Here is a 25314-nt window from a genome sequence, read left to right on the forward strand (position 1 = left end):
TTTTTTGAAACTGAAAATAGTTATCCGGTAACATTTCAATTTTAATTTTTAAAAAGTGAGTAAAAACAAAAAGAATGAAAACCAGCCAGCCTAGTCCACGTGGCAAGCCCAACTCAGTTGAAAGAGCATCGATATGCGGCCCATTAAATTTGGCCCATACAATTCAAATGTGATTCTATTACCTTTTTGAATTGGAGGATTGGCGCGCCTATAAATAGCGAGGGCTTGAAGCTCAGCTCTGAAAGAGAGTGATCGGTTTACTTATTTGCTCAGAACAACCGATCACTCACGCACTCAGTGATAATGCCTCCGAAGCGGAAGAGAACCACCGTCGCTCTGCCACGGCCTCCGCCGATGCAAAAGCGCATGCGAAGAGCCAAGACGATTTGCTCTTGCAGCTCCCCTCGCTTCACTCGCAGCTCCGCTCGCTCTGCCTTCTGCTGGTCCTCTCTCTCTCTCCCTACATTTCATGTTTTTTCTTCGAAATTTCGTCCGCGATTGGATTTGATTGTGTTTGTTTTGTTTGAGCTCATGAATCGTGAATTCGAATGGAAGTGATGGCTTGTGATTGAATTATTTTCAATTCTAATTCCGTTTCTTTGTAATTGAGCTTATATCTGTACGATTACATGCACGCAGTTGAGAATTCAGTAGCTCGGATTCAAATCGGAGCTGCGATTTTGAAATCGTTCTGTTTTACTCGAAATTTGACTGCGTTGCATGTGACCTTACTTCTTCGAGCTCGATCTTGACTTCGATCATCGTAATTTATATTATATTTTAAAAAATAAAAGTTTCCTATACGATTGTAAACTTCCTCGATTTGAATTTTCGTAAGCAAGTATGCAGTCGCCTGTTTGGCTGCCGAGAAAACAGAGGAAACGAGAAAACTACATTTTCTACTCTTTCCTCTTCGTACATTACGCATTTTTCTGTCTTAAATCTCCATTTTGTAAATATTTTAGATGATCAAATTTTATAATTCGGATTTTCACTGCGAAATCTGAGAATATTTCTCTGTTTAATTTGGAAAGTATTTCACCAGTAACCAAACAGAGCGTAACTACTTTTCAAATCGATCCAAACTATTTTAATAATTTTAATTAATTAATTTTATTTATGTGAGTTTATTATGCATCAAAAGCTACGAAGAGGACGTTTGGACAGAGATCGCCAATCATCTAGACGCCAAGTCACTGGTGATGCTCGCGACGACATGTCGTTGGTTCCGCGGTCTGATCATGGAAGAAGGGAGCATATGGAAGCACATGTGCCTACGTGATCTTCAGGTCCCTGAGCCTCGTCACGTGGCACTCAATTGGAGGAAGCTCTACGTTTCAGCCTTTGGTAAGAATCTGAGAGCCACCAGAAGTAAATTAGCATAATAATATGGCTTATATTAGTTTTAAGACGTATTTATTATCGTAATTGTCTGATTAAGTGGGATTTGCGGTTTTGCAGATGGGAGTCACTCTTACATGTTTCGCCAGCAGGAGAAGCATATCGGTGAGTGTCCCATTTTACCCCCGTTGGATTGTTTTTGTGGTGAGAATTTACAAGTGCATTCATGTAATTATGCTCAAGAAATTTATATAGCCCTGTTTAAAATGTTTGTAAGATTTATAGGAAATTTGTACGAGCCTTTTTATGCGTAAGAAAACTTATAAAGTCTCGTTCTCTCGATCACCTGGTGAACTTTTTTATATGTACACATTTTGTTATTTCTGACTTTGGAAAAAGTCAGTGATTTGTGACATTTTTCCATCTGTTTAATTTTCAGCTGGTTTCCTTGCTCTCATTTATCTGATTGAGAGTGCAGTGAAACATTTGGCTATCATGATGGGATTTTTCACTAAATTTTGGATGAATCACAGACTGGATGCGCATCGGTGCATTTTCCGTTGAATCCTCAGAAGCATTCCTAACAGAAAAGCTGATCAAACCATCAAGGCTCCCAGAAGGAGATACCATACAGAAAATGTTGGAGTCGTGCGGCAGTTGTGTGTTGGATAAAGTTAAAACTGGGATATGGATTGCTGGTAATTACTTGAGCTGCACTCAGTCATCCTGGTGCTTTATTTTTGGACTAATGAAGATGAAATGGTGCTAATGTTCAATTTAGTTAACTTGTGTTTTCAACTGTGATGGTGTTCAACAGATCTCCAGCTTGTCCGATGCCCCGTCTGCGAGCTCAATACCTGTGATGGTAAGGCAAAACAAACCCATCACTGCTCAATATGTGTGTTTGTGAAAATGCTACACATTATCAAACTCTTCAAAACGACCTTGCTTTCGCAGTCTGCTTATGTTTCATTGTTATATTCGTTAACAGAAACTGAGGATGTTTGCATATATACGCAGGAACGATGCAGACACTGGATGCAAGGCATATTGAGCTGTTCTTGAGCGAGGGGTACAAGAATGGAAGCTGGGAATACGAACTTATAGGTCACCATGATGTCAACAAGCATGCCGATGGTGCTTGTGGGGCTATTTTCGATATGAAACACCTCAAGGAATCTTCAACATCTGGTAACTTCAGATACTCTTTTCCCCTTAGTCATCTGTGACACTGGTATTTGCTGTTTCAGCAACCATAATTTTGACTCCTCGCGTTTGTTGAAAGTGTAAAGTGATCTCATTTAATTTTGAATGGAACTGCAGCAGTGTTTAATCTCAAGTCATGGGTGGGAAAACCAACAGACTGGCAACCAAAGGCTGTCATTACTCTACATGCAGTTGCAGTCAACACAAATCTGCAGAAGAATGAAGGTACTAGTTAGTCGATTTGCCATAGACATAACCAAAACTCAGCTTAACTAAGAATCTGAGTGACAAAATCCGTTTCTAACTTCAACGTTTTCTTCGATTTTCTCGATGCCAGGACTTCAAGTGAAGTACCATGCCATGAGAGATGGACCTCAAGGAGAAGTAGTATCCATCAGAATCTCTCAGCAGCTCCTGTAAAGTCACACACCTCAAAACTTCCTCGCCAAGCGACACGAAACAGATTCCCGGAACTCCACAGATTATTGCTAGTTGCCAATCTCCGAAAGGCAACTCAATAAAACGCCCTTCGAATAATCAGATACATGAAAATATTTCCTGTTAGCTTAGAGATAGATCGGTCTTCCTTGTAGAAATGATAAATACATATGCTACTACAGATACATGTTACCTGCTCACACACATATTTGTGAATCAATGAACGGCTCAGATCAATTGTTCAAAACATCTTTGAAATTAAATTTTTATATAAGTGATATTCTATATTAAATTCATCAAAATTACGTCAAACTTGGGTGCAGAAGGGGATTCGAAGCTGACTTTCGGGTTGTTAACAAAGCTATTATAACACTATTCCACCTTTGTCATTCTGGTTTTTGTCCTGAGATAACATGGACATCTTACTCCTCGTCTCTCTCCTCTTCCTTCTCTTCCCCCACGTCTCTGCACTCAACGATTACTCAGCTTCCAACTGTGGTGAAACCAGCTTCCCAATCCGATTCCCCTTCTGGTTAGTACCCAACCAACCCGAAAACTGCGGTTTCCCGGGCTTCAACGTGGACCGCAACAGCCTCGGGCTAAAAACGCTAAAACTTCCAAAACCCAGAGACATTTTCGTCCGAGGAATCAGCTATGTCACACAAGAAATCCAACTTTTCAACCCCGAAAACTGCCTCCCTCGAAAGCTCCTTACTCTCAATCTCTCAGGCTCTCCTTTTGTTGCTCCCATGCACTAAAACTACACCTTCCTCAGCAAGTCAAGGTTCACTCCCATTGACTGCCTCAGCAACTCCACTACCTCGATTCTGGCCACCCCTTCCACCAGCTTGACGGATTCGATGTGCACCACTTGCCGGATTGTTGCCACATTGGCTGTTCCGGTTTCTGGGCAGGTTCAGACGGGGATGGATTCTCAACCAACCTTGACTCGGATCTTTGTTTTGACTTGGTATAAGCCTGCTTGCAGTACTTGCGATGTGTAAGGTGGCATTTGTGGATTTCTCAGCAATGCCGCCAAGAACTTGGTTCCACTTTCAATTCAACAGCAGGTAAATTTCCTGATTCATATATTTGCCTAATTGCCATTTCCAATGGTGAGAGTTCGTTAAGCGTTTCACACTACCGCTTTCTCCTTCTGCACCATTTCCCGCCCTGTGATTGCCTGTTCTGCTTGTATCGAAGACAGGGCTAATGCTGCACAGCGAAGGTCCACCGCTGTTGACCGCCACCGCAAGCCCCACCGTTGTAAAATTGTTTGGATCAGACAACCATAGAATCCTACCAGATGCTAGTTCTTGGGGAGAGTAGGCGCCTTCCAGGACACAACGATACCACCTGCGCTATATGCTTGTCGGAGTATCTCACCAAAGAGACGGTGAGATGCATACCAGAATGCAAAAACTGCTTCCATGGAGATTGTGTTGATGGGTGGCTGAAACTGAACAGTTCCTGCCCAGGTTGCCGGAACAACCCGTCCCCAAGTCAAGCCAACTCAACACCCCCAGCTCATGTAAAATGCCTACAATCGAACATGTAGTTTCGTGGAAAAAAGAACACTAAATTATGGATGCGTACTACAATAGTGAATTTCACAAAACGAAAATTGCACAATATTATTGCATCAGTCAAAGCATCATGGTATACAAGTACAAAACTAGTCCGACAACCGGGCAGAGATTGAAATATACACACCGAACCCCGAGGGATTTTTCTCTACAAAGTATCAAGGTTAAATGAAGCACATAATGTGCTTATTTCTTTGCAAGGAGCTTCTTTGGAATCTTCTCGATTGGGGTAGTTTTTAGCATGAAAAGCCTCGCAGCTTGCTCCTGTAGAGTACCCCCACATTTTAACCCACGAGTTTGCAGTTCAGACTTTAACCTTTCCCGGCCAAGAACCTACAATAGAGAGGTGGAAAATTACGTTAATGATGCTTCCTAACGATTTATAGTCAGAGCCCTCCCTAACTAAAATGACCATGGTGGGAGAGATGATGGTTAAAGCTGTGATAACAAAAGCAATGAGACGGGGACGTAATAATATGAGCTTTAATTTTGCTTTCAAAGTGGACATGCCTAGTCATGTTCACAAGGCGGACTATACTATACATAATCAACAAACAAGGGAAAGCGAAAAATTCAGCTCCAAAAACTTAGTGTGAGGAAGGTGCCCCTAATAGATTTAATTACAGCGCCGTAAAAAATTTAACCGGAAGAGCAATAGAAGCGCTAAAAACCCTAAATCGCTTTAGCAATAACATAAAATTTCAATAAAAAGGATTATAAATCTGATTAAAAACTCAGAAGCTTACCTCCATTTCTGCTGCTGAATTATACTCATCAAAATTCAGTGGCTTTTCCATCACTGCAGTGTTTCCACTCGCAACTGTTTCCTCCCGAACTTCTGGATTGGACTCTGAAGAACCATTGGCTTCAGCAACAAGTGATGCACTTTCAATTTCTTGCCCATGCCCTGAACTAGAAACCTTCTCAGATTGACCAACTACTTTCTCCAAATTTCCCATCTCAGGTCCATTGCAACCTATCTTTCTATCTTGCTCTGCTTCAGCTCCCGAAACCACATCAGGATCTGAACAAGTAACACTTGCACTCCAAACTATCTTCTCTTCGGAAATCACTGGTCCAACCATCTCATTCTTCTCAATATCAAGAGATCCTTGACCAGGGCATCCACCAAAAGCTAGTGGTCCCTGCACAACCATCTCTTTCTCTTCCTCCGAACCACTCTCACTTGAGCCCCCACTTGAGATCTCACCATCTTGTTTCCTACCAGTTACAGAATCCAAACTTCTCCCAGTTTCTTTACTTGAATCTGAGTTATTCCCATTATTCAATACGATGGATTTCTCCATTGTATCTTCATTATCACTGTCATCATCCTCTGAATCACTTTCACCCACTTTCCTCTTGCCCATCCTGACAAAAACAACAAATCGGATATCAACACCAATGACAATCATATTTTAAAACAATATTAAAGAGAAATGGTAGGAAGATACAGTGTTTCTCCAAAAAGTTTCTGAAATAAAGAAAATGTAGCATTTCCGAAACAAGTTTCACCAGAAATCAAAATTATACAATAAAAAAGACATCTAAGAGCAGTTCCACCGAGGAACTGATAAGCCAGCACCCAGCCAAAAAACCAGCCCGGCACCCAGGCTATCCACTCCAGCCTAGCATTTTGACCGGCACCCAACCCAAGCCAGGCAAGAGACCGGCCTAAAATCGACAGACCCACATGCCGGGCCATCTGACGTCAGCCGGGCCATCAACCTCCCGCACGATCAACACGTCGCAGAGAGATCTTGGTGCAGAGCTCCTCGAGGCTGAGGTTGAAGAAGGCCAATTTGCAGGCGGAGCAAAGGGCGATGGGGATGGGGGTTTGGGGGCCTTCGACGCCCTCCTTGAGGCTGAGGTTTAGAGAGACAGAGAGAGATCCCTTCCACTGTGTTCTTCCCATATCCCTTCATCTTGCTAATGGATTTCTTTCTTCTGCACATTGGAGGGGAGTGGTGGGGGAGCTTCTGGGCAGAGACAGGCGAGGGGAGCGGTGGGGGAGTTTCATATCCCTTCATTTTGTTAAATTATTATTTTATAATAAAAATTAATAATATTTTAATAAAATTGACTAGGCTATTTGGTTTTAGGGGCGGAGATGCTTTAGTCTATTACTGTACACTTGAGTCTATTACTGTTTACTTGAGTGGATAAATGAGCGGGGTGCTGGCACAAAGTCTTTAGGGGTGGAGTTGCTCTAAGCAAACTTCCAGCTTAACCAAGCCGAGTTCTCCTTTCCTAAATGAACTTGATGGGTTCCTTTCCTTCACTCTATAACTTACAATCCCGATCATCCCCCATAAATCAAAAGCAAACTGTGAAAGCAAAGAACTTGGCTTTGTTAACCAAATTATTTATCATGTGAGTTTTCTACTTCAATAATCATATTAACCTCTATACCTATAACTAACACATGCCCAAATCCTAATATTCATTTCAACACATAAGAAAAATACCATTTTTCTCAAACCATCATATCAATTCCCCATTGCATTTCTTTATCTATTCTTCTGAAAGGATTCCTTCAAATTCATAATTTCCAATTCCCTAGCAAAAAATCAACACAACTAACATTAAAATTTAAAACCCAACACAAATGCTTACCAAATTTTCAGCCTTTTCGAATCCTCCACGGCCTCCTTGGCCGGCCCCTTACGCTTCCCCTTCACCGCCTCCTTAACTGAATCCAAAACCTCCGAAATGCAGCGCTCCGACTGCTCCCTATACTTGGCCACATACTTCTCAGCCAAATCATCCCCAGTTCCCCTTTTGCCCTTCTTCGCCACACCCTTCAAATAATCCTCTGCCATCTTCTCAAGCATCCTCTCTTCTTCCTCAGCCCTCCACTCCTCCAGCTTCTTCTCCGCATTAACATGCCTCAACCGCCGACCACTCATGTCGCGACAAGCGTCGAAATTGCTCGTCTTCTTCTGCCCGGCCTTCGTCGCCGCCCCGCGCAGCAGCGACCCGAACCCACCCTTTCCTCCGGCGAGACGGAGCAGAAGATGCACGGTTGGGAAGTCCGGCGCGTGGGAGGAGGAGCACGAGAGGACAGAATCATCCTCGAGCTGGCAAGTCCCGGTGACGAGGCGCTGGTGCTGGAGGGGTATTTTGGTGAATTTGTATAGCAGGTGCTTGAGGGAAGTGGCGGGGATCTCCGGGGTTGTGAATTTTAGGGTTAGGGTTTTGCCCTCCAAGAGGTTCACGAAGAGGTTGTATGTGTTGGATTTGGTGACGGTGGATTCCGCCATTGATGAAAATTGAAGAGGATTATTAGGGTTTCGAAGGACGAAATATTTGATGGCGATCGAGTCCAGGGAGAGAGAAGGAAAAAGTGGTCCGATTTTATACGGTTCGCGGGTTTCTGTGACTTATTTATTTATATTTTTTTTTGTGGAAATTATTTTTCCTTTCCGAAACTAAATTATATAAATAAGATTTGATATTTTTTTATTAAAAAAAAAAAAAAAAAAGCAAATGTGTTATAAATGTGCACAAGCGAGAGAAAGAAAATGATAGATAAAAAGAGCAAGACGGTTATAACTATGACATAAAAATATTATAGGTAAAAAGAAAGAAAATGATATTGATATTATTACTTTTACTATTTTCATTTTTTGTTTTTGAATGAGTGTTGCAATCATACACTAAATACTCTTTAGATTTTTTTTTTTGTCAAAACTAAATACTCTTCATATAAAACTACATGCGTGAAAGAATTATAAAAATAAAATAAATGCATTTTAAAAAACATCATGCAACAATAACAATCCTAGTATTCGTCTTCCCCACTTTTCATCATAAAAAATTTCTTCCCCACGATTGTAATTCTTTATTTCAGAAAAACAAACAAACCGGAAGTCTGATGACTGTTGTGATCTCTCTTCTGCCAAGAAACAGAGAAAAAAACCAAGTAAAAAACTGTCTCCGGTAATAATACAAGAGACTTCCACTTTCACAAGGATTTAATGGGCGAAAGGGGTCGGAGCTTTCAGGTGGATCCGAACGTCCCAAGATATGCATGCCAGAACTGCCGTAACTATCTCTGCGTCGTCGGCGCCGATTCCTACGCCGAACAATTCTTCCACGATTTCTCTCGCTCCGGTTCGTTTTCTCTAATCCCGCTATTAATTTAGCTTAATCCTTATTATGTGCGCATATAATCGCCCAAATTTGTGTTCTGGGAATCGGATATGGAGTCCCAATTAGTCTCTTGGGGGTTTCAATTGAAGTTTCAAACGGGTGAGATTGCAAAATGTTTATCGTTGAGGGGCAGATTTATAATTAAAATGGGCTGGGTTTTGATTTAGTTAAGCTAAAGTGTTGTTCTTTTGAACTTTTAAAGATTTTATCATGGCTCGAAAAACTTAATTATGCTGTTATAGGCGTTAAGTTTTGCCATGGAGTGTTAATTTGTTGAGTTAGAAATGGGACTTGTTGCTGGGTGCTCCTTGTTGTGAAGAGCTAAGTTGACTAATCGATCCAAATAAGCGTATGATTTGACTAGAATCGAATAGCGTGTACTAAATATACGATTTCTTGAGTTGGCTGTTTTTTGTGGACGTTTGAGTTCGTGATTTTTCGTGGGGTTAAGGGTTTGTTGATGGCCCGGTGCAGTGATGTGTGCAAGAAATGGTTTATTTGGTTTGTAATCATGAGTGGTTTGGTGATGAACACATGCAGGCATGCAGGATATGTCCTTTGTGGTTGTTTATAAATCTGAGTCCTCAGCGGATGGTGGTGGGGTCCATTTGCCGTTACTTGATGCAGGACCCAATGGTCCTTTGCAGCCTAACAATTCTGGGTTTCACTCTACTATAACTCTCCTGGATCGTGCATTTGAAATTGCCACCACCCAAACACTGGTATGCATCAAAATGCAAAACAACTGGACATTTTATATATGTTGGTGCTGGTTATTGTTTTTGAAAAGTAGGTTATAATCTGTAGCTTTCTGCTAACATTTCCAGGTTGAGCAACCTTTATGCATTGAATGCATGAGGGTATTGTTTGATAAACTTGACAAGGAGGTTGAAGATGTGAATAGGGACATTAAAGCATACGAAGCCTGTCTTAAACGCTTGGAGGGTGAGACAAGGGAAGTGCTTGGTGAGACTGATTTTCTCAAGGGAAAACTGAAGGTGCTTATTTCAAATATTTTCTAATGCAATAATCTCTGTGTGATCTGTCTATGGATAGTAAAAAAGGGGTTGTTTTATTGCCATTATGCCTTCATTCTGAGGAACGACGTGAATGACAACTCCAAACGTCACACATCTGTTTTAGAGATTGCATGACCAGCTGGATGCATTTGTCTGCATTAATATAAAATACATTTGAGCTCTGATCCTACATTCAAGTGTTATGTTCTTTTTCTTTGTTTACTTGGTCATAACTGAACCTCTTATCCTTATTGATTACCCTTTTTTGTGGGAAGTATTCTATGACATGCACAATAGTTTAAAAATTATTTAGTTTGCTGTTTAGAGCATGCAGTTTGATCCAAAAATGGCACGAATATATGGGAATAATCTTAGGCTTGCAATGGTTTACATTCATTGGAACTTAATATTTGTGAAGGTATTTTTTCTAAATAATTTAAGGCCAGGATATTAGTTTGCCTACAATCCTGCACCAATTGACCGATACCAAAACTTTTGTTTAATAAACCTTCAAAAATATGTTTGTTTTCATATCAGCTTATTTTGTATCATAATTTTCCAAAGGAAAGTCTAAATGCTCACTGATCATCTTTGGATGCTATTTAAGATTGAGGAAGAGGAGAGAAAACTTGAAGCAGCAATTGAAGAGATGGAGAAACAGAATGCAGAAGTAAATAATGAACTCAAGGGACTTGAGTTAAAATCTAGCAGATTTAAGGAGTTGGAGGAGCGGTAAATTTCTTTTCCTCATGCTGTTTGTTGAATTTGTTGGTATACTTCCTGATAAAATATCAAGTGTGCATCAGTACGTATCAGATTTCATCGCTTATTGTTGGAGGACCTGGGAACTACTAATTGTGGATTTTGCTTAACGTGTGTCAGGTACTGGCACGAGTTCAATAATTTTCAGTTTCAATTAATTTTGAATCAGGTGTGCCACTTCTTCTCAATTACTTCCTCTGCATCTTTAGCTTTTGCATTACAGGCTGCTAGGAAGTACATTTGCCCTGTATGTCTGACTTCGTGCTGATATGTCTGGCTGTTGGTTGGTGTAGTTTAATGTGGGTTCAAAAGTTTCTTGGACATTGAATTATTATATCAATGTTTGTCTTCAACTCTTAGTTATGTAGCTTATGCTAATTCTATAGAGGTTCGTCGCCATTAGTTTTTGTCATCTTCATAAAAGAAAAGAGTTACATACATAGTGCACGTGTGTTCTACTTAATATCTAACTTGTGAATATATATGTTCATAGGAGTAAAACAATCATGCTCTGGAAGCATTTAAGTTTTTTGTGGTGCACCCCTAGTCAGATATATCCCTTATGAGTTGTCTGTTTCCCCACTTTATCTGGATTGATGATACCTCTTTGTATAAAGCTTTTGCAAAAAAGTTTAAGCAAGTTGGAAGAAAACATTGTTCATTTGGTGCCCTGTGGGTATATTGTCATTTGTGTCTAAGAAAAATATTTTTGGCTAACAGGAAGAAAGAGATGCAATTTTGGCCAAGATAGAAGTTTCACAAGCACACTTAGAGTTGTTGAAACGAACTAATGTGCTCAATGATGCCTTTCCCATCGGGCATGATGGAGAATTTGGTACCACTAACAATTTTCGACTTGGACGACTTCCTAAAATTCCGGTTAGAAAGCCAAGCGTGCATTTCCTTCTCCTTTGAGTTTGTCTTAGGAACAGTTAATTGAATCTTTACTTCTACCTTGAGACAGAAAATAGGCTCTGATATTGATGGTTACCATGTGAAAACAATTAGGTTGAGTGGGATGAGATAAATGCTGCCTGGGGTCAAGCCTGCCTTCTTCTCCATACAATGTGTCAACATTTCCAGCCAAAGTTTCAGTATCGAATAAAAATACTTCCTATGGGCAGCTACCCTCGGATTATGGACAACAACAACAACAATATTTATGAGCTGTAAGTATAGACTATGCCTATAACTTTAATCACCATTTAACGCTCCTAAAAGTCATCGTGCATTCCAAACTTCTAATAAATTTAAGGGAGAAAAGTGCTTGGGAATTGCCCAATGACTTTTTTGGAGAGCTACCATATTTTGATTTCATCGAATCTTACTATTGTTAAAATACAACTTTAGTAGATAACCCCTGGTTTAGCAGCATATGGTGCATGAGTGGTGATTTCGATTTACTATTTAATTGGAATCACCCAAATGTTGAGTGCCTTGGTTTGATGATTATAAACGTGTAATCTATGTATCTGTTTCTAATGTACAAATGTAGATGTATAGTGGGGGGGAAGAATCTCTAGAATTACCTGTGTACTGAAATTTAGACTCTATCGAGTTTACGTTCATCATTTTGTTGGGTGTTTTAGTTAACTTGAGTGTTGATTAGGTTTGGTCCGGTGAACTTGTTCTGGAGTACTCGCTATGACAAAGCAATGACATTGTTCTTGACATGCCTCAAGGACTTTGCTGAATTTGCAAATTCCAAGGACAAAGAAAACAACATACCACTCGAAGAATGCTTTAAATTGCCCTACAAGTAAGTGATGCAATCTGTACCAATAGTATGTTATATCGTGTCCAAGCATTTTCCATCTCTCCTCCATATTATTTTTTCATAAATGATACAATATTTGCATCTACGAACGACCATAACTTTATCTTGTTTACCCTTTCAACTGTTTTAAAGTATATGACGTATGCAACATTGACATAATTTTTAAATCATTTGACAAGTTTTTCTTCTGCATTGTTATCTCATTTCTATTAGGAAAAAGGAGAGACTTCGGTCACGATACTCTCTCCCAACCGTTAAACGTGTTGGACATTTTCATGTGCAGGATTGAGAATGACAAAGTGGAAACGTGTTCGATCACTCAAAGCTTCGATAAGCAGGAGAATTGGACTAAAGCTCTCAAGTACACCCTCAACAATTTGAAATGGGCTCTGTATTGGTTTGTTGGGAATACAAACTTCCAGCCTCGTTCTCCAGCAGCGTCTTCTTCACATGCTGAAGTCTCAGGTGTAGGCTCTTTGTACTCGAGACGCAGTACCGACTCCAAGTCTGAGTTCCGAAACTAATCAAATCCACGACATAGATATCGAATACATATTATACCGACTTGTATATAGAAACACCGTGGTTTAGTCTTGTGCAGTTAAAAGCATGATTTGTAGTGTATTGTAATTCTGAACTGAAGTGTTCATAATATTAGAGCAAAGGATTGCTGTTTTTTTCTGCATTACTTGTCGAATTTCAGTCTTAAAAAAGAAAAATAAACAAAAAAATTTTTAATAAACGGGTACCCATAATCATAATTATCAAATTTATATGGGTGGGTAATTTCAGGTTTTTGCCCATCCCTAGAATTAGGACTGGGACGCTGGAGATGGACAAGGGTGTCATTTTGTCTCACCAAGCATATGGAATACATTGCATCAATTTACTAACACTAAAATGGACATTTCCTCAATTTTTGCTGATTCCTTGCATGGCTGTTTAACATGATAAGTCCTTGCTGAACTACTCGTATCCAAGCTAGCTAGAGCAGCACGCTCTTTCTTTTTGCATCAAAGTTTGAAAGCTCCTCCTTGTAACTTAAATTTTATTAGAATACTGCTACAATGAAAACGAAAACATGAAAAGTTCCTAATTTTAGTTGTTACGGAAATAAAACCTTGGGTGGCATGAATCTTGCATGATCATAAAAACAGCTGAAGAACTTGAAGCTGCAAAAGCTTACACTCAAACATTCATGTATATATAGAATACCTTGGTGTGTTGCAAAGACACAGCGCTCAGCTACAATTAAAACTTTGAGAACTAGCTAAGTGATCATCTTAAGAATAAGGAGCAGCCATGTCTCGCCTAATCGGATTCTTCGCTGTTCTCATACTCCTTTCAATAACTGCACACTCGGCGCCTTCATGCCCTACGGTGTCACAGGAGGTGGCTCCGTGCGTCCCCTTCGTGAAAGGTGGAGCCAGCGCCAAACCATCGGAAGCGTGTTGCAAGGGTGTCAAGAACCTGAGTCTGAATGCCAATAACAAGGCAGACAAGGAAGCTGTTTGCCTGTGCCTCAAGCAAGCGTTGTCTACCATTGGAACCTATAGTCCCTCTCAAGTCTCGGCTCTTCCCAAGAAATGTGGCATCTCCCTCGTCCTCCCTCCAATTGACAAAAACACGGATTGCTCAAAGTAATTGATACGCTCCAACCGCTTAAGGTATAACATTTTATGATCACGTTACGTTGATATTTACTTGTTACGTCAGTTATATATATTAACACATTAACTATCACATCAACTAATGTAATCATTTGAGTTACTGAGTTATCTCCATTCTTTTTTCATGCAGGGATTAATGTTTTACGTGCAAAGTGGTCTTATGAAAAATAAATTGTACCATTGTCGAATAATAATACCACTTTTATGTGAAAAACCTATTAAATTATAAATTATTGAATCATATCTATTCTTGTTTTATATTTTTATCGTGCAAAGGACAAAAATGAAAATTTTATTAATTTCAGTTGTTGAAACGATCAAAATCAAATAACGACGACATTATCTCATAGATATTGACACAATTTTCCAAAAAGTCATAATTTCAATAATTAAGATTTTTATTTCATCATTTCAGCTATTTCCTTAGCTTTATATTTCTTAAAAAATAAAGGAAATGTTATTGGTGCTGCAAAAATCTTATTCTACACTCCTCACAAGTGTATTTTTCTTTCCAAATATAGAAAATTTGGAGTGTATAATAAGATTTTTAGAATGCCAATAGCAATTCTAAAAAATAAAACTAAAATAATTGTCTACATACGAAATGACGTTTAAAATACAACATGGTGCGCATAGTACGACGCTTACCAAGGCTTCAATTTTCATGATAAGGCGTTTAACATCATATTTTTGTCTGTTCTAGGAATCTCTCCTCTCTTAATTTTTTTTTCTCTTTCCATTCCCTTTTATTTAAATAGTTACGGTTAAGTTACGTCAACGTTATATATTAATTTTTTAATAGGAAGAAGAAGACAAAAAATAATTTGGGAGAGGAGGGGAGGGAAGAGAATAGGAATAGGAGGGAAAATAATCATACTTCCCTTTCAAACCCGCGTTGCTGGAAATTCATGAAAAAAATGAAGCATTTCTGCTGCTGATGGAGTTTCTGTCTCCTCGCATCTAGAAGAGAACTAAGAAGATTCAGAAAGGTAATTGCCTTTCAATAGTTCTCTTTCTGTTTTCTTATTTTCTGTTTGGATTCTGAGAAAATATGGTACAGCAACGGAAAATCTAATACTTTGTTGATTGTAACAACTCCTCCTATGATACAGTCACTGCTTTCATTCTTTTCAGCTTTCGTGTAAATACGATCTGGGTTCTTCGAATTCAAGCCCCAAGAAACTATGGGATGCTTTAATTCATAATTTGAGCAGTCTGTTTTGGGTTCTTTTCATTGGGTGCTTAGCTACTGATCACACGTGTGTGTATATATATATATATATATGTATATGTATATGTATATGTATATATGGAGCCTATGACAATGTTTGTTGAGTAGTTATTTAAATTGTTTGAGAAATAAAATGTGAGAAATGAGAAAAAAGTTAAATATTAGAGTGCGCCACACAGAAAACTACAAAATAGAATGTTATTAAATAAGAATGTTAAAATGGCTACAAAACTCCAAGAGACTACATTATGAATGACTTGTTATTCTATAGAGTTACAAAGTACTATATATATAGAAATGAGAAATTAGGTTCTCATCCTTATTTTTTCTACTTCATTGATTGAAACCTTATTCTTTTTCAAATTTTGATTAAGGTCTTTCGGTCTTAATAAACACCAATTAATTATTAAAAAATAAACTCCAATATGCTACATTATGAATGACTTGTTATTAATTATGGATGCATTCTAGATTAAAAAAAAAAAAGGGATTTTTTAATTTATTTTTTTTATAAAATGAGTACATTTATATAATAAAATTTGGCTACATTTGTCACATCCCCGCCCGGGGCGGATCACTTTCCGGGCCCGCTCCACCACCGTAGCACGATATTGTTCGCTTTGGACTTACCATTCCCTCACAGTTTTGTTTTCGGGAACTCACGAGTGACTTCCCAGTGGGTCACCTATCATGGGATTGCTCTAGTCCCCTTCTCGCTTAACTTCGGAGTTCATACGGAATCCGAAGCCAGTGAGCTCCCAAAAGACCTTGTGCTAGGTAGGGATGAGAATATACATTTAAGGATCACTCCCCTGGGCGATGTGGGATGTCACAATCCACCCCCTTAAGGGCCCGACGTCCTTATCGGCACACACACGACCAGGGTTAGGCTCTGATACCAAATTGTCACATCCCGTCCTGGGGCGGATCACTTCCCGGGCCCGCTCCACCACCGTAGCACGATATTGTCCACTTTGGGCCCCGACCACGCCTTCACGGTTTTGTTTTTGGGAACTCACGAGCAACTTCCCAGTGGGTCACCCATCATGGGATTGCTCGCTTAACTTCAGAGTTCCTACGGAACCCGAAACCAGTGAGCTCCCAAAAGGCCTCGTGCTAGGTAGGGATGAGAATATACATATAAGGATCACTCCCCTAGGCGATGTGGGATGTCACAATCCACCTCCCTTAAGGGTCCGACGTCGTCGTCGGCACACATGCGGCTAGGGTTAGGTTCTAATACCAAATTGTCACATCCTCGCCCAGGGCGGATCACTTCCCGGGCCCACTCCACCACCGTAGCACGATATTGTCTGCCTTGGGCTTACCATTCCCTCACGGTTTTGTTTTTAGGAACTCGCGAGCAACTTCCTAGTGGGTCACACCCATCATGGGATTGCTCTAGCCCCCTTCTCGCTTAACTTCGAAGTTCCTACGGAACCCGAAGCCAATGAGCTCCCAAAAGGCCTCGTGCTAGGTAGGGATGAAAATATACATTTAATGATCACTCCCTTGGGCAATGTGGGATGTCACAACATTTTATATATAAAAAATTGGTATATTTACCTAAAAACGTGGGTACATTTTATATTTTAAAAAAAAAACGTGGGTACATTTTATATTTAAAAAAAAAAAAAAAAAAACAATGCTACATTTTAGATTAAAAAATAAATAGATTTTACATTAAAAAATGGGTACATTTTACATAAAAAAATGGTACTTAAAAAAAATAGGAATACATTTTATAAAGGAAAAATTAGTATCCAGTCCCTAGTTAGGGACTAGAGACTTGAATAAAAAATCTAAAATATATAAGGTTTGAGTCTATAACAATTAGGGACCAGGGACCGCAACTAAAATATCTCTAAATTCTAACTATGTATAATGATTTAGAGCTTATATGGCATTCATCATTGACGTATGGCTAATTAATAAAAATATATCATTGTTTAAGTCCAAAATAAAAATATGTCATTGATATATGATTTAATTGTAAATTTTTTTTATTGACTTTTGGCTAAATTACCTTTAATATTTTAATCCCACAAATTATGGGTTTTTATTTAAAATCTCATTAATATAAATAACTATAATTTTTAATTTTTAATTTAAAAAATATAGTAACATACATAGAAATAAAGTATCACATTAATTTCAAGGACTTCGATTAAAAATTGAAAACTAACAAGGTTTCCGTCGATAATATTGATAAATAGGGACCGCATCAAAAGTCTCCATATCACTTAGAGCATCTCCAAATGAGATATCAAATTTTAAACATAAAATTTGGATTTGATAGCCTATGTGGTATTTTGACATCTTTCAAAATTTTGCTCTTTATCAGGTATGTCAAATTAAATATTATTTTATTAAACTATTTTTTATGCCCCTTCTTTCTAAACTTCTCCTGTCATCTTCGTTCTCTATTTTTTGAATCTTTGTTACCTGCTTCTCTTCTCCATCAACAACCTATCACCCTTTACCATCACATCGATATACTCAAACTCACCTGTAATCCAAAGGCCACAACCAAAATTTTTTTAACCTTTTAATTTCAATTTTTTATAAAATCTGTTTGGATCCTGAGAAAGTGTGGGATTTTAAATTACTGACAGGGAAAGACAACAACTTCTCCCATTTCGATTTGCAGGTGGAGGAATTGTAGCCGAGGGATTGCAATCTATTGGCAATGATCTTCCTCGAATCGTAGCCAAGGCATTGCAGTGAGGATTCGAGAGCTCTTGTTTGAGCAACAGTGCGAAATGGAGTCTTACATTTGGGTTTTAGGTTGAGATCGTGAGGTTAGTTTCTGGGTTTGGTTATGAGAAAAGGAAAGAAGAAGGACGTGCGGCACTTATCAGGTTCGAGTGAGAAAGGAGAGTTGCAGATCTAATAAAAAAATTAAAAAAATAACATTTAAAAAATAATTAAAAAAATCTTTGAAGCTACTGTCAAATTTAACAGCAAGGGGGAGAGCTACTATTCCATGTCATGCCACATCAGATTTGGCTTCTCAGTTGGAAAATATTGCAGCTGTCTTTTTTTATTGTTATTGCTGATTTGGACATTTTGACATCTCTTTTGGAGATGTTCTTAGCTAATCACTTAGAACATCTCCAAAAGAGATGCCAAAATGTACACATCAACTATAACAGTAAAAAACAGACCACACTAATATTCTCCAACCAAAGTGCCAAATCCTATATGGCGATGACATGGATTGGCAACAAAAGAGGTTGTTGTCAAATTTGATAGCAGTTTCAAATGTTTTTTTTATAAATTATTAATTGTATTTTATTAATTTTTAATTAGTTTAATCATTTATTATAATTAATGTTGAGTTGACCGATGCAATTATCCTACTTTTATCTTCTTTTCAATCAAGGAAGATGAACATATTATTGATTAAATTTTAAATGTTGTTTATTAAAATTTAATTAGTTTAATAATTTATTTTATAAAATAATAATTTAATTTGACATATCGGTTAGAAAACAAAACTTTAAAAGATATTAAAGTGTCACATAAGATGTGAAAATTTAAATTTTATATTCAAAATTTGACATCTCATTTGAAGAAAGTGTTATAGTTAATCACAAATAAGTTAGACTGCCAGCTGGCATTAGTAGAAGGCTTGAGTTGTATCTGAGGGGTTGTTAACCAACGGTCATATTCAATAAACAATATTAATACAAAAAAAATACTCTCAGCTACTTCATCTTCTTCCTTGTGATTCCTCCATTAATCCATACAGTTGCAGGTTGAGATAGGGTATTGGATTCTGGCTCCTATCAAGGACGAGTGCGATGACTATCGGCTATTACAGCTTTGCAGGTACGATTTCTCCTTTTTCCTCTGCATTTTGATGTTCCCTCCTCGCAATCCATCGAATCCTTTTCTTCCAAATTTGTTCCACTCGTTCAATTTTTCAATGGTTTCTTTCTAGGGGGATTTTTTTTATATATTTTTTCTTTATTTGGTCTGAGTCTCGGTCTCACCGTCTCAAATCCTCACCTGAATTCGTACGACGAGACGCAGTGTTCACGGGGAGACCTCGTCGCACGCGGCCACCGAGGATTTCTATGGTTTGATTTCTACAACTCGAATTATTTTCCGTGATTGATTTTTAGGGTTTGTGAAAATTGGGTTTCTGCAATTTTGATTGTTCTAAAACTGGATTTGTCAATTTGAATAACTTGAATTTCTGAGCATGCATGTCATTCATGTCAAGTAATCTTGTCGGCGGAGGAAAGAAGCAACCTTATATGTATGAACCTCTCTGTGAAAGGTCTCTATGAAAGGAGGGAACTCCCCTTGCTTCGAAGTTGATCTATTTGCCGAAGCGTAGCGAAAATTAGAATCCCAAATTCGGGAATACCAAAATTTCGGTTCGATTTCAGTTTTTGAAATCCCGTCTCGAAAGGGATCAGTTCGGGATCCCGACCTGAACCACCCTCACTACCACCATAGCCAATGCCACCCTTATAATTAGCAGCCCCGCCAGAATCATCCATCATCCATATTTCGAATGATTACTCGGGACAATGAGCGATACCACCATAGCCATATAGGCCAATGGATTTTTTCCACATTGTAAGACACATGTCAAGGTAATCTTTGTAGGTGATCTCATGTGGTATAAATACATCACGACTCATGTCAAACGAAATGATTGCTAACCTAATCTTTCCTTCATCATCATAACGAGTGTTATCGCAAGATATGAACTCCTGAACTCCTTTTGTTGCTCGCTTCCTAACCAAAGAAAGTGGTATCTGTTTCTAAAGAATAGGTCTTGATCTCTCTCCAACAATCTGTTTCCAAGGTGTACACTTGTACTCAGAGAGGATTAACAATCAGATGTTCTTTCTCGCCGTACAATTTGAACCAGAAAATGCAATGCTAACAACTTTGTAACATTTAGATAAGGGATCATAGACAAATCCTAGAGGAATTATGAGCCGGCCTGTTGCTGGAAGGTAGGGAGCTTCCACCGTGAGGGATCCAAATGGTGGGCTAGGCCAATTATTCTGAAGGACTGGGGGAAGAAGCCTGAACTCCTGAATTGCCGGACTCCACAAAAACACCATAGTAGAATTAGATAGGTCTACACAAATGATCCCATTGACCTATAATACCAATTGATTCGTCCCCGACCTCTAGATTCATAGAAAGAGGAACATGGATGTCCTCACCTTCAGAAATAAAGCTATAAGTCACCATAGTTGGTGTTGTCTGAGTCATCAACAACATCATTATTGTTGTCAAAACTTAGCATTGAGAATATGGATTGAATTTCATTACCATTACCCTTGGCCTTGGGGTCCTCCGACTCCCTAGTAGGGACTAGCATTTGCTTCAAAAGGACACGAGTGAATTGATTGATTTGCAAGGAATAGGAATTAGAGAGGTGCTTGTCAACGAAGCTGGGGTCATTGATGAAAGCATACCACCATTTAGTAACACACTTGAATTGCATCAGAGATTTCGGGAGTAGGGTTGACAGAATTTTCACCAACAAATCTTGTCCAATTTTTCTTTTGCAAGACTTGTTTGTCATGATTTGTGCAATGTCAAGTGTCATGTTTCTCACTTAACATGCTCCAAGCAATATTATTTTAGTGCCGACAAAGAGGGCTCAGCCGAACCGTCTTATACTTTGCTCAATCCCATATGATTAAACCACTTGCATTTGCAGATGAGATAATGCAGCTTTCAGTAAAACGTTGAGTCTGGTAAAAGTTTCAGGCTGTCATGCTCAGAGGTTTTATAATTGAAAGCAACATTGCCAACAAAATCTGAGAAAAAGTTAAAATCACCGAACGTTCTAAAAATATGCATTATCACATTTAAGCATTGGATTAAAGTAACAAATCCCTGACTTCAATTCAGAGTACATTCACTAAAATATTTACATACAAATTGAAGTTCACAATCTACAGGAAGAACTCATCTAATCCATATGCAAGGGAGAACAGGTTGGAGGGCAGCCAATAACATAAAAGCACCCGAAAAGATTGCACATACCCTACCCCCAACTTACAAACTAACAAACCGACTTAGACAAAGAAAATGACAAGATCATACACATACCAACACCCAACTTACAAACCATTTAACCACCTTATCCTTGTCTTACAAAAACACCTTTTTCTGAATCTCTATGATAACCACGACAAACAAAATGCATTGCTTCTTTAAGGTTTTTTTGTTTAACAATATAGTTGTTCTTAATGAAGCAACAACTCCTCATGAATTTTTTCCGTACGTACAACAATCATTGTTTGTATTCTGCAAATTTAAATTCAATCTAGTTGTGGAAATCAATTTGGGCGTGCAACTTTCACCACGTATGATCTTTGGCCGAGTAACGAACCCCTTTGCACGCTATTGTGCGCTCGTGTAGCTTTCAACCCTTATGAGGTACATAATAACAAAAAAATAAAAGTTAAAAGTTAAAATTAAAAATTAAGTTTTGTCTCTTCTTCCTTCACCCTTGCTCTTTTATCTTGCTCTTTTTAGTTCCATATACAGTGAGTGCTTCTTTCATCTTCCATGATTCCATTTGGGCCCCACTTTTCTTTCCCAATCACCGAATCCCTGTTTCTCTACAACACCAACGACAAACATGTGTAGGTATGGAGTTGGATGAAATCTCTTGGGCGAGTCCTCCCTTGGCATTTCTTTCTCCACGTATATACATATATCTTTGTTTGTCTTTTCTTTTTGTTCTTTTATTGTACTTTTTTCTTTTTTCCTGCAACTTTCTAATGTGATTTCTCGTTTTAGTTGACTCAAAATCATGAGATGTAAACAAACCTGTCCCTATATTGATCAAACCCGAATGCAAGTAGCATGAATATGTTTTTCTGGCAAACAGAATATAATAAGCCTGGATTATGACACATTTTCCCCAACACAATACTTTGAATGTGCTCATAGCTTATGGTCTGGTTACAATGTAGATTTTTTTTTTTTTTTTCGAGCCATGGTTCTACCAGGCTCCCGATATCAGTTTAGCCAATTTGAACAAGCCATTCGCAGATCAATAACTTGAAAGACACCAACTCTATATTGCCGAATGGACAACCACCATTTATTTCTACAGGAAGTTATTATTTGTTTTGACCACTATGCAACTGATTACTATCCATTTGGCAACGCAAAGTTGGTGTTTGTCCATTTATTGATTTGCTAATGACTTGTTCACGTTGGCTAAACTGATATTAGAAGTCTGGCAGAATTATCTCTCCGTATATCTGCATTATAATCAAACCATAAGCTATGTGCACGTTGAAAATAGTGTGTGTGAGAAAATATGTCATCAGAACATAATGTGTGCTTGTTATATTCTGCTTGCTAGAAATACATATTTGTGCTCCTCACATTCAGGTTTGGCCAAAATATTGACAAATTTCTTTGCAGTTCATTATTTTGACTCATCTGAAACGATAAATCACATTAAAATGTTGCTGAAAAAAAAAAGAACAATAAAATGACAAAAGACAAACAAGACTAAAATCATATATATATATATATGTATGTATGTATGTATGTATGTATGTATATATGTATGTATATATATATGTATGTATATATCTGTGTGTGTGGAGAGAAATGCCAAGAAGGACTTGCCCCAAAGCGGTTTTATCCGAACTTTGTACCTACATGGGAGAGAAACAAACACTCACTGTATAAGAAACTACAAAAAAGCAAGGGGAGGGAAGAATAGATAAAATTTAATTTTTAATTTCAACTTTTGTTTTATGTTACCTATAAGGCTATAAGTGCTGAAAACTAGGCTAGTGCATATTAGCGGTGCGAAGGGGTTGGTTGTGTTACTCGGCCAAAGACCATGTGTGGTAGAAGTAGCGGGTTCAAATTGGTTTCCGCAAACCCAAGATTGGATGTGCAAAATACAAATGGTGATTGTTGTACGTATTGAAAGATTTCATACGGCATTGGAAAAGCGTGATGAAGCAAGGCATTTTGTTTGTCCTAGGAAATTGGTTATCAGAGAGATTTAGAAGAAGTTGTTTTTGTTTTGAGACAAGATGCTTAAATACTGAGCTTTTTAGGTTTATTGGTTTGTAAGCCGGGTGTAACTTTGGGGTAGAGTACGTGCATGATCCTGTATTTTTGTTTGTTTAATTCTATGTTTTTTTGGGGCGCTGTTCCATTATTGACCGAACTCCTACCTATTCTCCCTTGCATATAAAAATATGGATTAGGTGAGTTCTTCCTGCAAATTGTCAACTCCAATTGTATGTAAATATTCTGTGACCACTCTGGAATTTGTATGTAATTTGGGATAGGTATGTCCAACTGCTTCCTAAACCCTCCTTATACTTGGCCACATACTTCCCAGCCCAGTTCCATCTTTGCCCTTCTTCGCCACATCTTTCAAATAATCCTCTGCCACATACTTCTCAATTATCGTCCCCAAATATGTCTGCCAGAAGTGTCGCAACTCTATGGGGCTTTGAATTGAAGTTTCAAATGGGTGAGATTGCAAAATGTTTTTCCTTGAGGGGAAAATTTATAGTTAAAATGGGTTGGGTTTTGATTTCGTTAAGCCAAAGTGTTGTTCTCTTGAACTTTCAAAGTTTTGCCATTAAGTGCTAATTTGTTGAGCAAATAGTTTGAATTAGAAATGGGACGTGTTCCTGTGAAGAGCTACGTTGACTAATCGATCCAAATAAGCGTATCATTTAACTAGAATCACATTGCGTGTACTAAATATACGATTTCTTGAGTTGGCTATTATTTGTGGACATTGTTACTTGTTAGTGTTTATAGGATTGATTTACTGTAATTCTAGTTGGTTTCAATTTCTAGAAATCACAGAGAATGTGATGAGCTCATTTCATAGAGCAGAGATGAAGAAGGAAGAAGAAGCAAAGTGTGAAACTTCAAGGAGAAATCTACGCTGGATTCTCTTCGATTCGGTTATGCCAAACATGCTGGAAGTGTGAGCAAAAATAGCTGTTGCTAGCTCACACCTCAACTAGTAGGTCATATGAGTTGCATGCAGGCAACTTAAACGCTTACGTCAACTTGGACAGGTACAAAGCTTATACTTCAACAGACATTTGAGTTTGTGATTTTATGCAGGGTTAATGGTTTCTTGATGGCCCGGTGCAATAATGTGTGCGAGATATGGTTTATTCGGTTTGTAGTGCTGAAGCAGACAATCCAAGCCAGTCTGGAAAGGCAATGGATGAGTCCCTTGACAAGAAGGTTGAAGATGTGAATAGGGACACTAAAGCATACGAAGCCTGTCCCAAATGCTTGGAGGCTGAGAGAAGGGAAGTGCTTGGTGAGACTGATTTTCTCAATGAAAAACTAAAGGTGCATATTTCAAATATTGTCTAATGCAATAATCTATGTGTGATCTGTCTATGGATAGTGATAAAGGGGTTGTTTTATTGCCACTATGCCTTCATTCCGAGGAATGACGCAAATGACAACTCCAAACGTCACACCTCCGTTGCCTACCTACCATTTAGGTAGTACTTTTAGAGATTGTATGACCAGTAGGATGCATTTGTCTGCATTAATACAAAATACATTTGAGCTCTCATCCTACTGTGTCTCGGGTCGTCATATTCGTGTCTCTGTCTGTGCAACATAGATCCTATATTCAAATGTTAGGTTCGTTTTCTTTGTTTTCTTGCTCATAACCGAACCGCTTATCCTTATTGATTATCCTTGTTTTCTTGCTCATGACATGCAGAAGAGTTTAAAACTTAGTTTTAATCACTCCTATATCCTTGGTTTGGATGAGTGGGAAACCGGGAAGGGTGGTTATATCTTGCTGACGGGATATTTACTTTGGATGAGTGGTCCTGAAGTAAAAAATTTCTAATTGAGGGTACATTTGTTATTTTAGTTCTTATTTAACATAGATTTTTCAAAAAATGATCAAAATAATTGACAGTAAACAAACTCAGGAACCACTTCTATTGATTTCAAATATCAAAGACCGAAGTGAGAAATTAAGCTAATCTTAGGGACTATTTTGGCTAAATCACCTAAATTTTGCACTCAACCAAAAACACTATTCATGAGTGCGTACAAGATGCAATCAAGAGGGTTCTCATATTTTTTTCCAATTTTCACACTTGTA

The 25314-nt window shown here is 38.3% G+C and overlaps 3 protein-coding genes, 1 long non-coding RNA gene and 3 pseudogenes across 8 annotated transcripts; 5 read left to right on the forward strand and 2 right to left on the reverse strand.

The window, feature by feature from the left end:
* The first annotated feature begins 240 nt into the window (after window positions 1-240).
* Window positions 241-3232, forward strand: LOC137720769 (putative F-box protein At3g61730). 2 transcript variants are annotated; one of them, XM_068459884.2, is made up of 8 exons: window positions 241-443; window positions 1145-1347; window positions 1462-1506; window positions 1875-2039; window positions 2159-2206; window positions 2362-2532; window positions 2665-2772; window positions 2885-3232. In XM_068459884.2, the coding sequence occupies exons 1-8, from the start codon at window positions 304-306 to the stop codon at window positions 2965-2967; spliced, it is 963 nt and encodes a 320-aa protein (XP_068315985.2). In that variant the 5' UTR covers window positions 241-303; the 3' UTR covers window positions 2968-3232. The 2 variants fall into 2 exon arrangements, with proteins under 2 accessions (XP_068315985.2, XP_088552785.1); XM_088696659.1 differs by having other exon boundaries at window positions 258-443; window positions 2668-2772; window positions 2885-3101.
* An 83-nt stretch (window positions 3233-3315) lies between these two features.
* LOC137719782 (putative RING-H2 finger protein ATL21A) lies at window positions 3316-4338 on the forward strand (annotated as a pseudogene).
* A 255-nt stretch (window positions 4339-4593) lies between these two features.
* Window positions 4594-7942, reverse strand: LOC137720346 (uncharacterized). The gene is made up of 3 exons (XM_068459406.2): window positions 7188-7942; window positions 5318-5942; window positions 4594-4904 (listed from the first exon to the last, which is right to left on the reverse strand). The coding sequence occupies exons 1-3, from the start codon at window positions 7832-7834 to the stop codon at window positions 4758-4760; spliced, it is 1419 nt and encodes a 472-aa protein (XP_068315507.2). The 5' UTR covers window positions 7835-7942; the 3' UTR covers window positions 4594-4757.
* Window positions 7943-8312: 370 nt separating this feature from the next.
* LOC137721196 (beclin-1-like protein) lies at window positions 8313-12972 on the forward strand. Of its 2 annotated transcripts, XM_088696662.1 has the most exons (9): window positions 8313-8687; window positions 9267-9448; window positions 9554-9724; window positions 10353-10477; window positions 10628-10676; window positions 11228-11386; window positions 11516-11676; window positions 12117-12266; window positions 12568-12972. In XM_088696662.1, the coding sequence occupies exons 1-9, from the start codon at window positions 8552-8554 to the stop codon at window positions 12806-12808; spliced, it is 1374 nt and encodes a 457-aa protein (XP_088552788.1). In that variant the 5' UTR covers window positions 8313-8551; the 3' UTR covers window positions 12809-12972. The 2 variants fall into 2 exon arrangements, with proteins under 2 accessions (XP_088552788.1, XP_088552789.1); XM_088696663.1 differs by lacking the exon at window positions 11228-11386.
* A 614-nt stretch (window positions 12973-13586) lies between these two features.
* LOC137719783 (non-specific lipid-transfer protein A pseudogene) lies at window positions 13587-13928 on the forward strand (annotated as a pseudogene).
* A 4915-nt stretch (window positions 13929-18843) lies between these two features.
* Window positions 18844-24851, forward strand: LOC137720211 (uncharacterized). Of its 3 annotated transcripts, XR_015964101.1 has the most exons (4): window positions 18844-19019; window positions 19132-19270; window positions 24024-24250; window positions 24365-24851. It is a non-coding gene; the product is annotated as an uncharacterized LOC137720211 (long non-coding RNA). The 3 variants fall into 3 exon arrangements; XR_011066470.2 differs by lacking the exon at window positions 19132-19270 and having other exon boundaries at window positions 18850-19019; XR_015964096.1 differs by lacking the exon at window positions 18844-19019 and having other exon boundaries at window positions 19026-19270.
* Window positions 19718-20745, reverse strand: LOC148699117 (uncharacterized; annotated as a pseudogene).
* Window positions 24852-25314: the final 463 nt, after the last annotated feature.

This window comes from Pyrus communis, chromosome 1, assembly GCF_041283825.1.
Source record: "Pyrus communis isolate YQ-2024b chromosome 1, ASM4128382v1, whole genome shotgun sequence".
NCBI lineage: Eukaryota > Viridiplantae > Streptophyta > Magnoliopsida > Rosales > Rosaceae > Pyrus > Pyrus communis.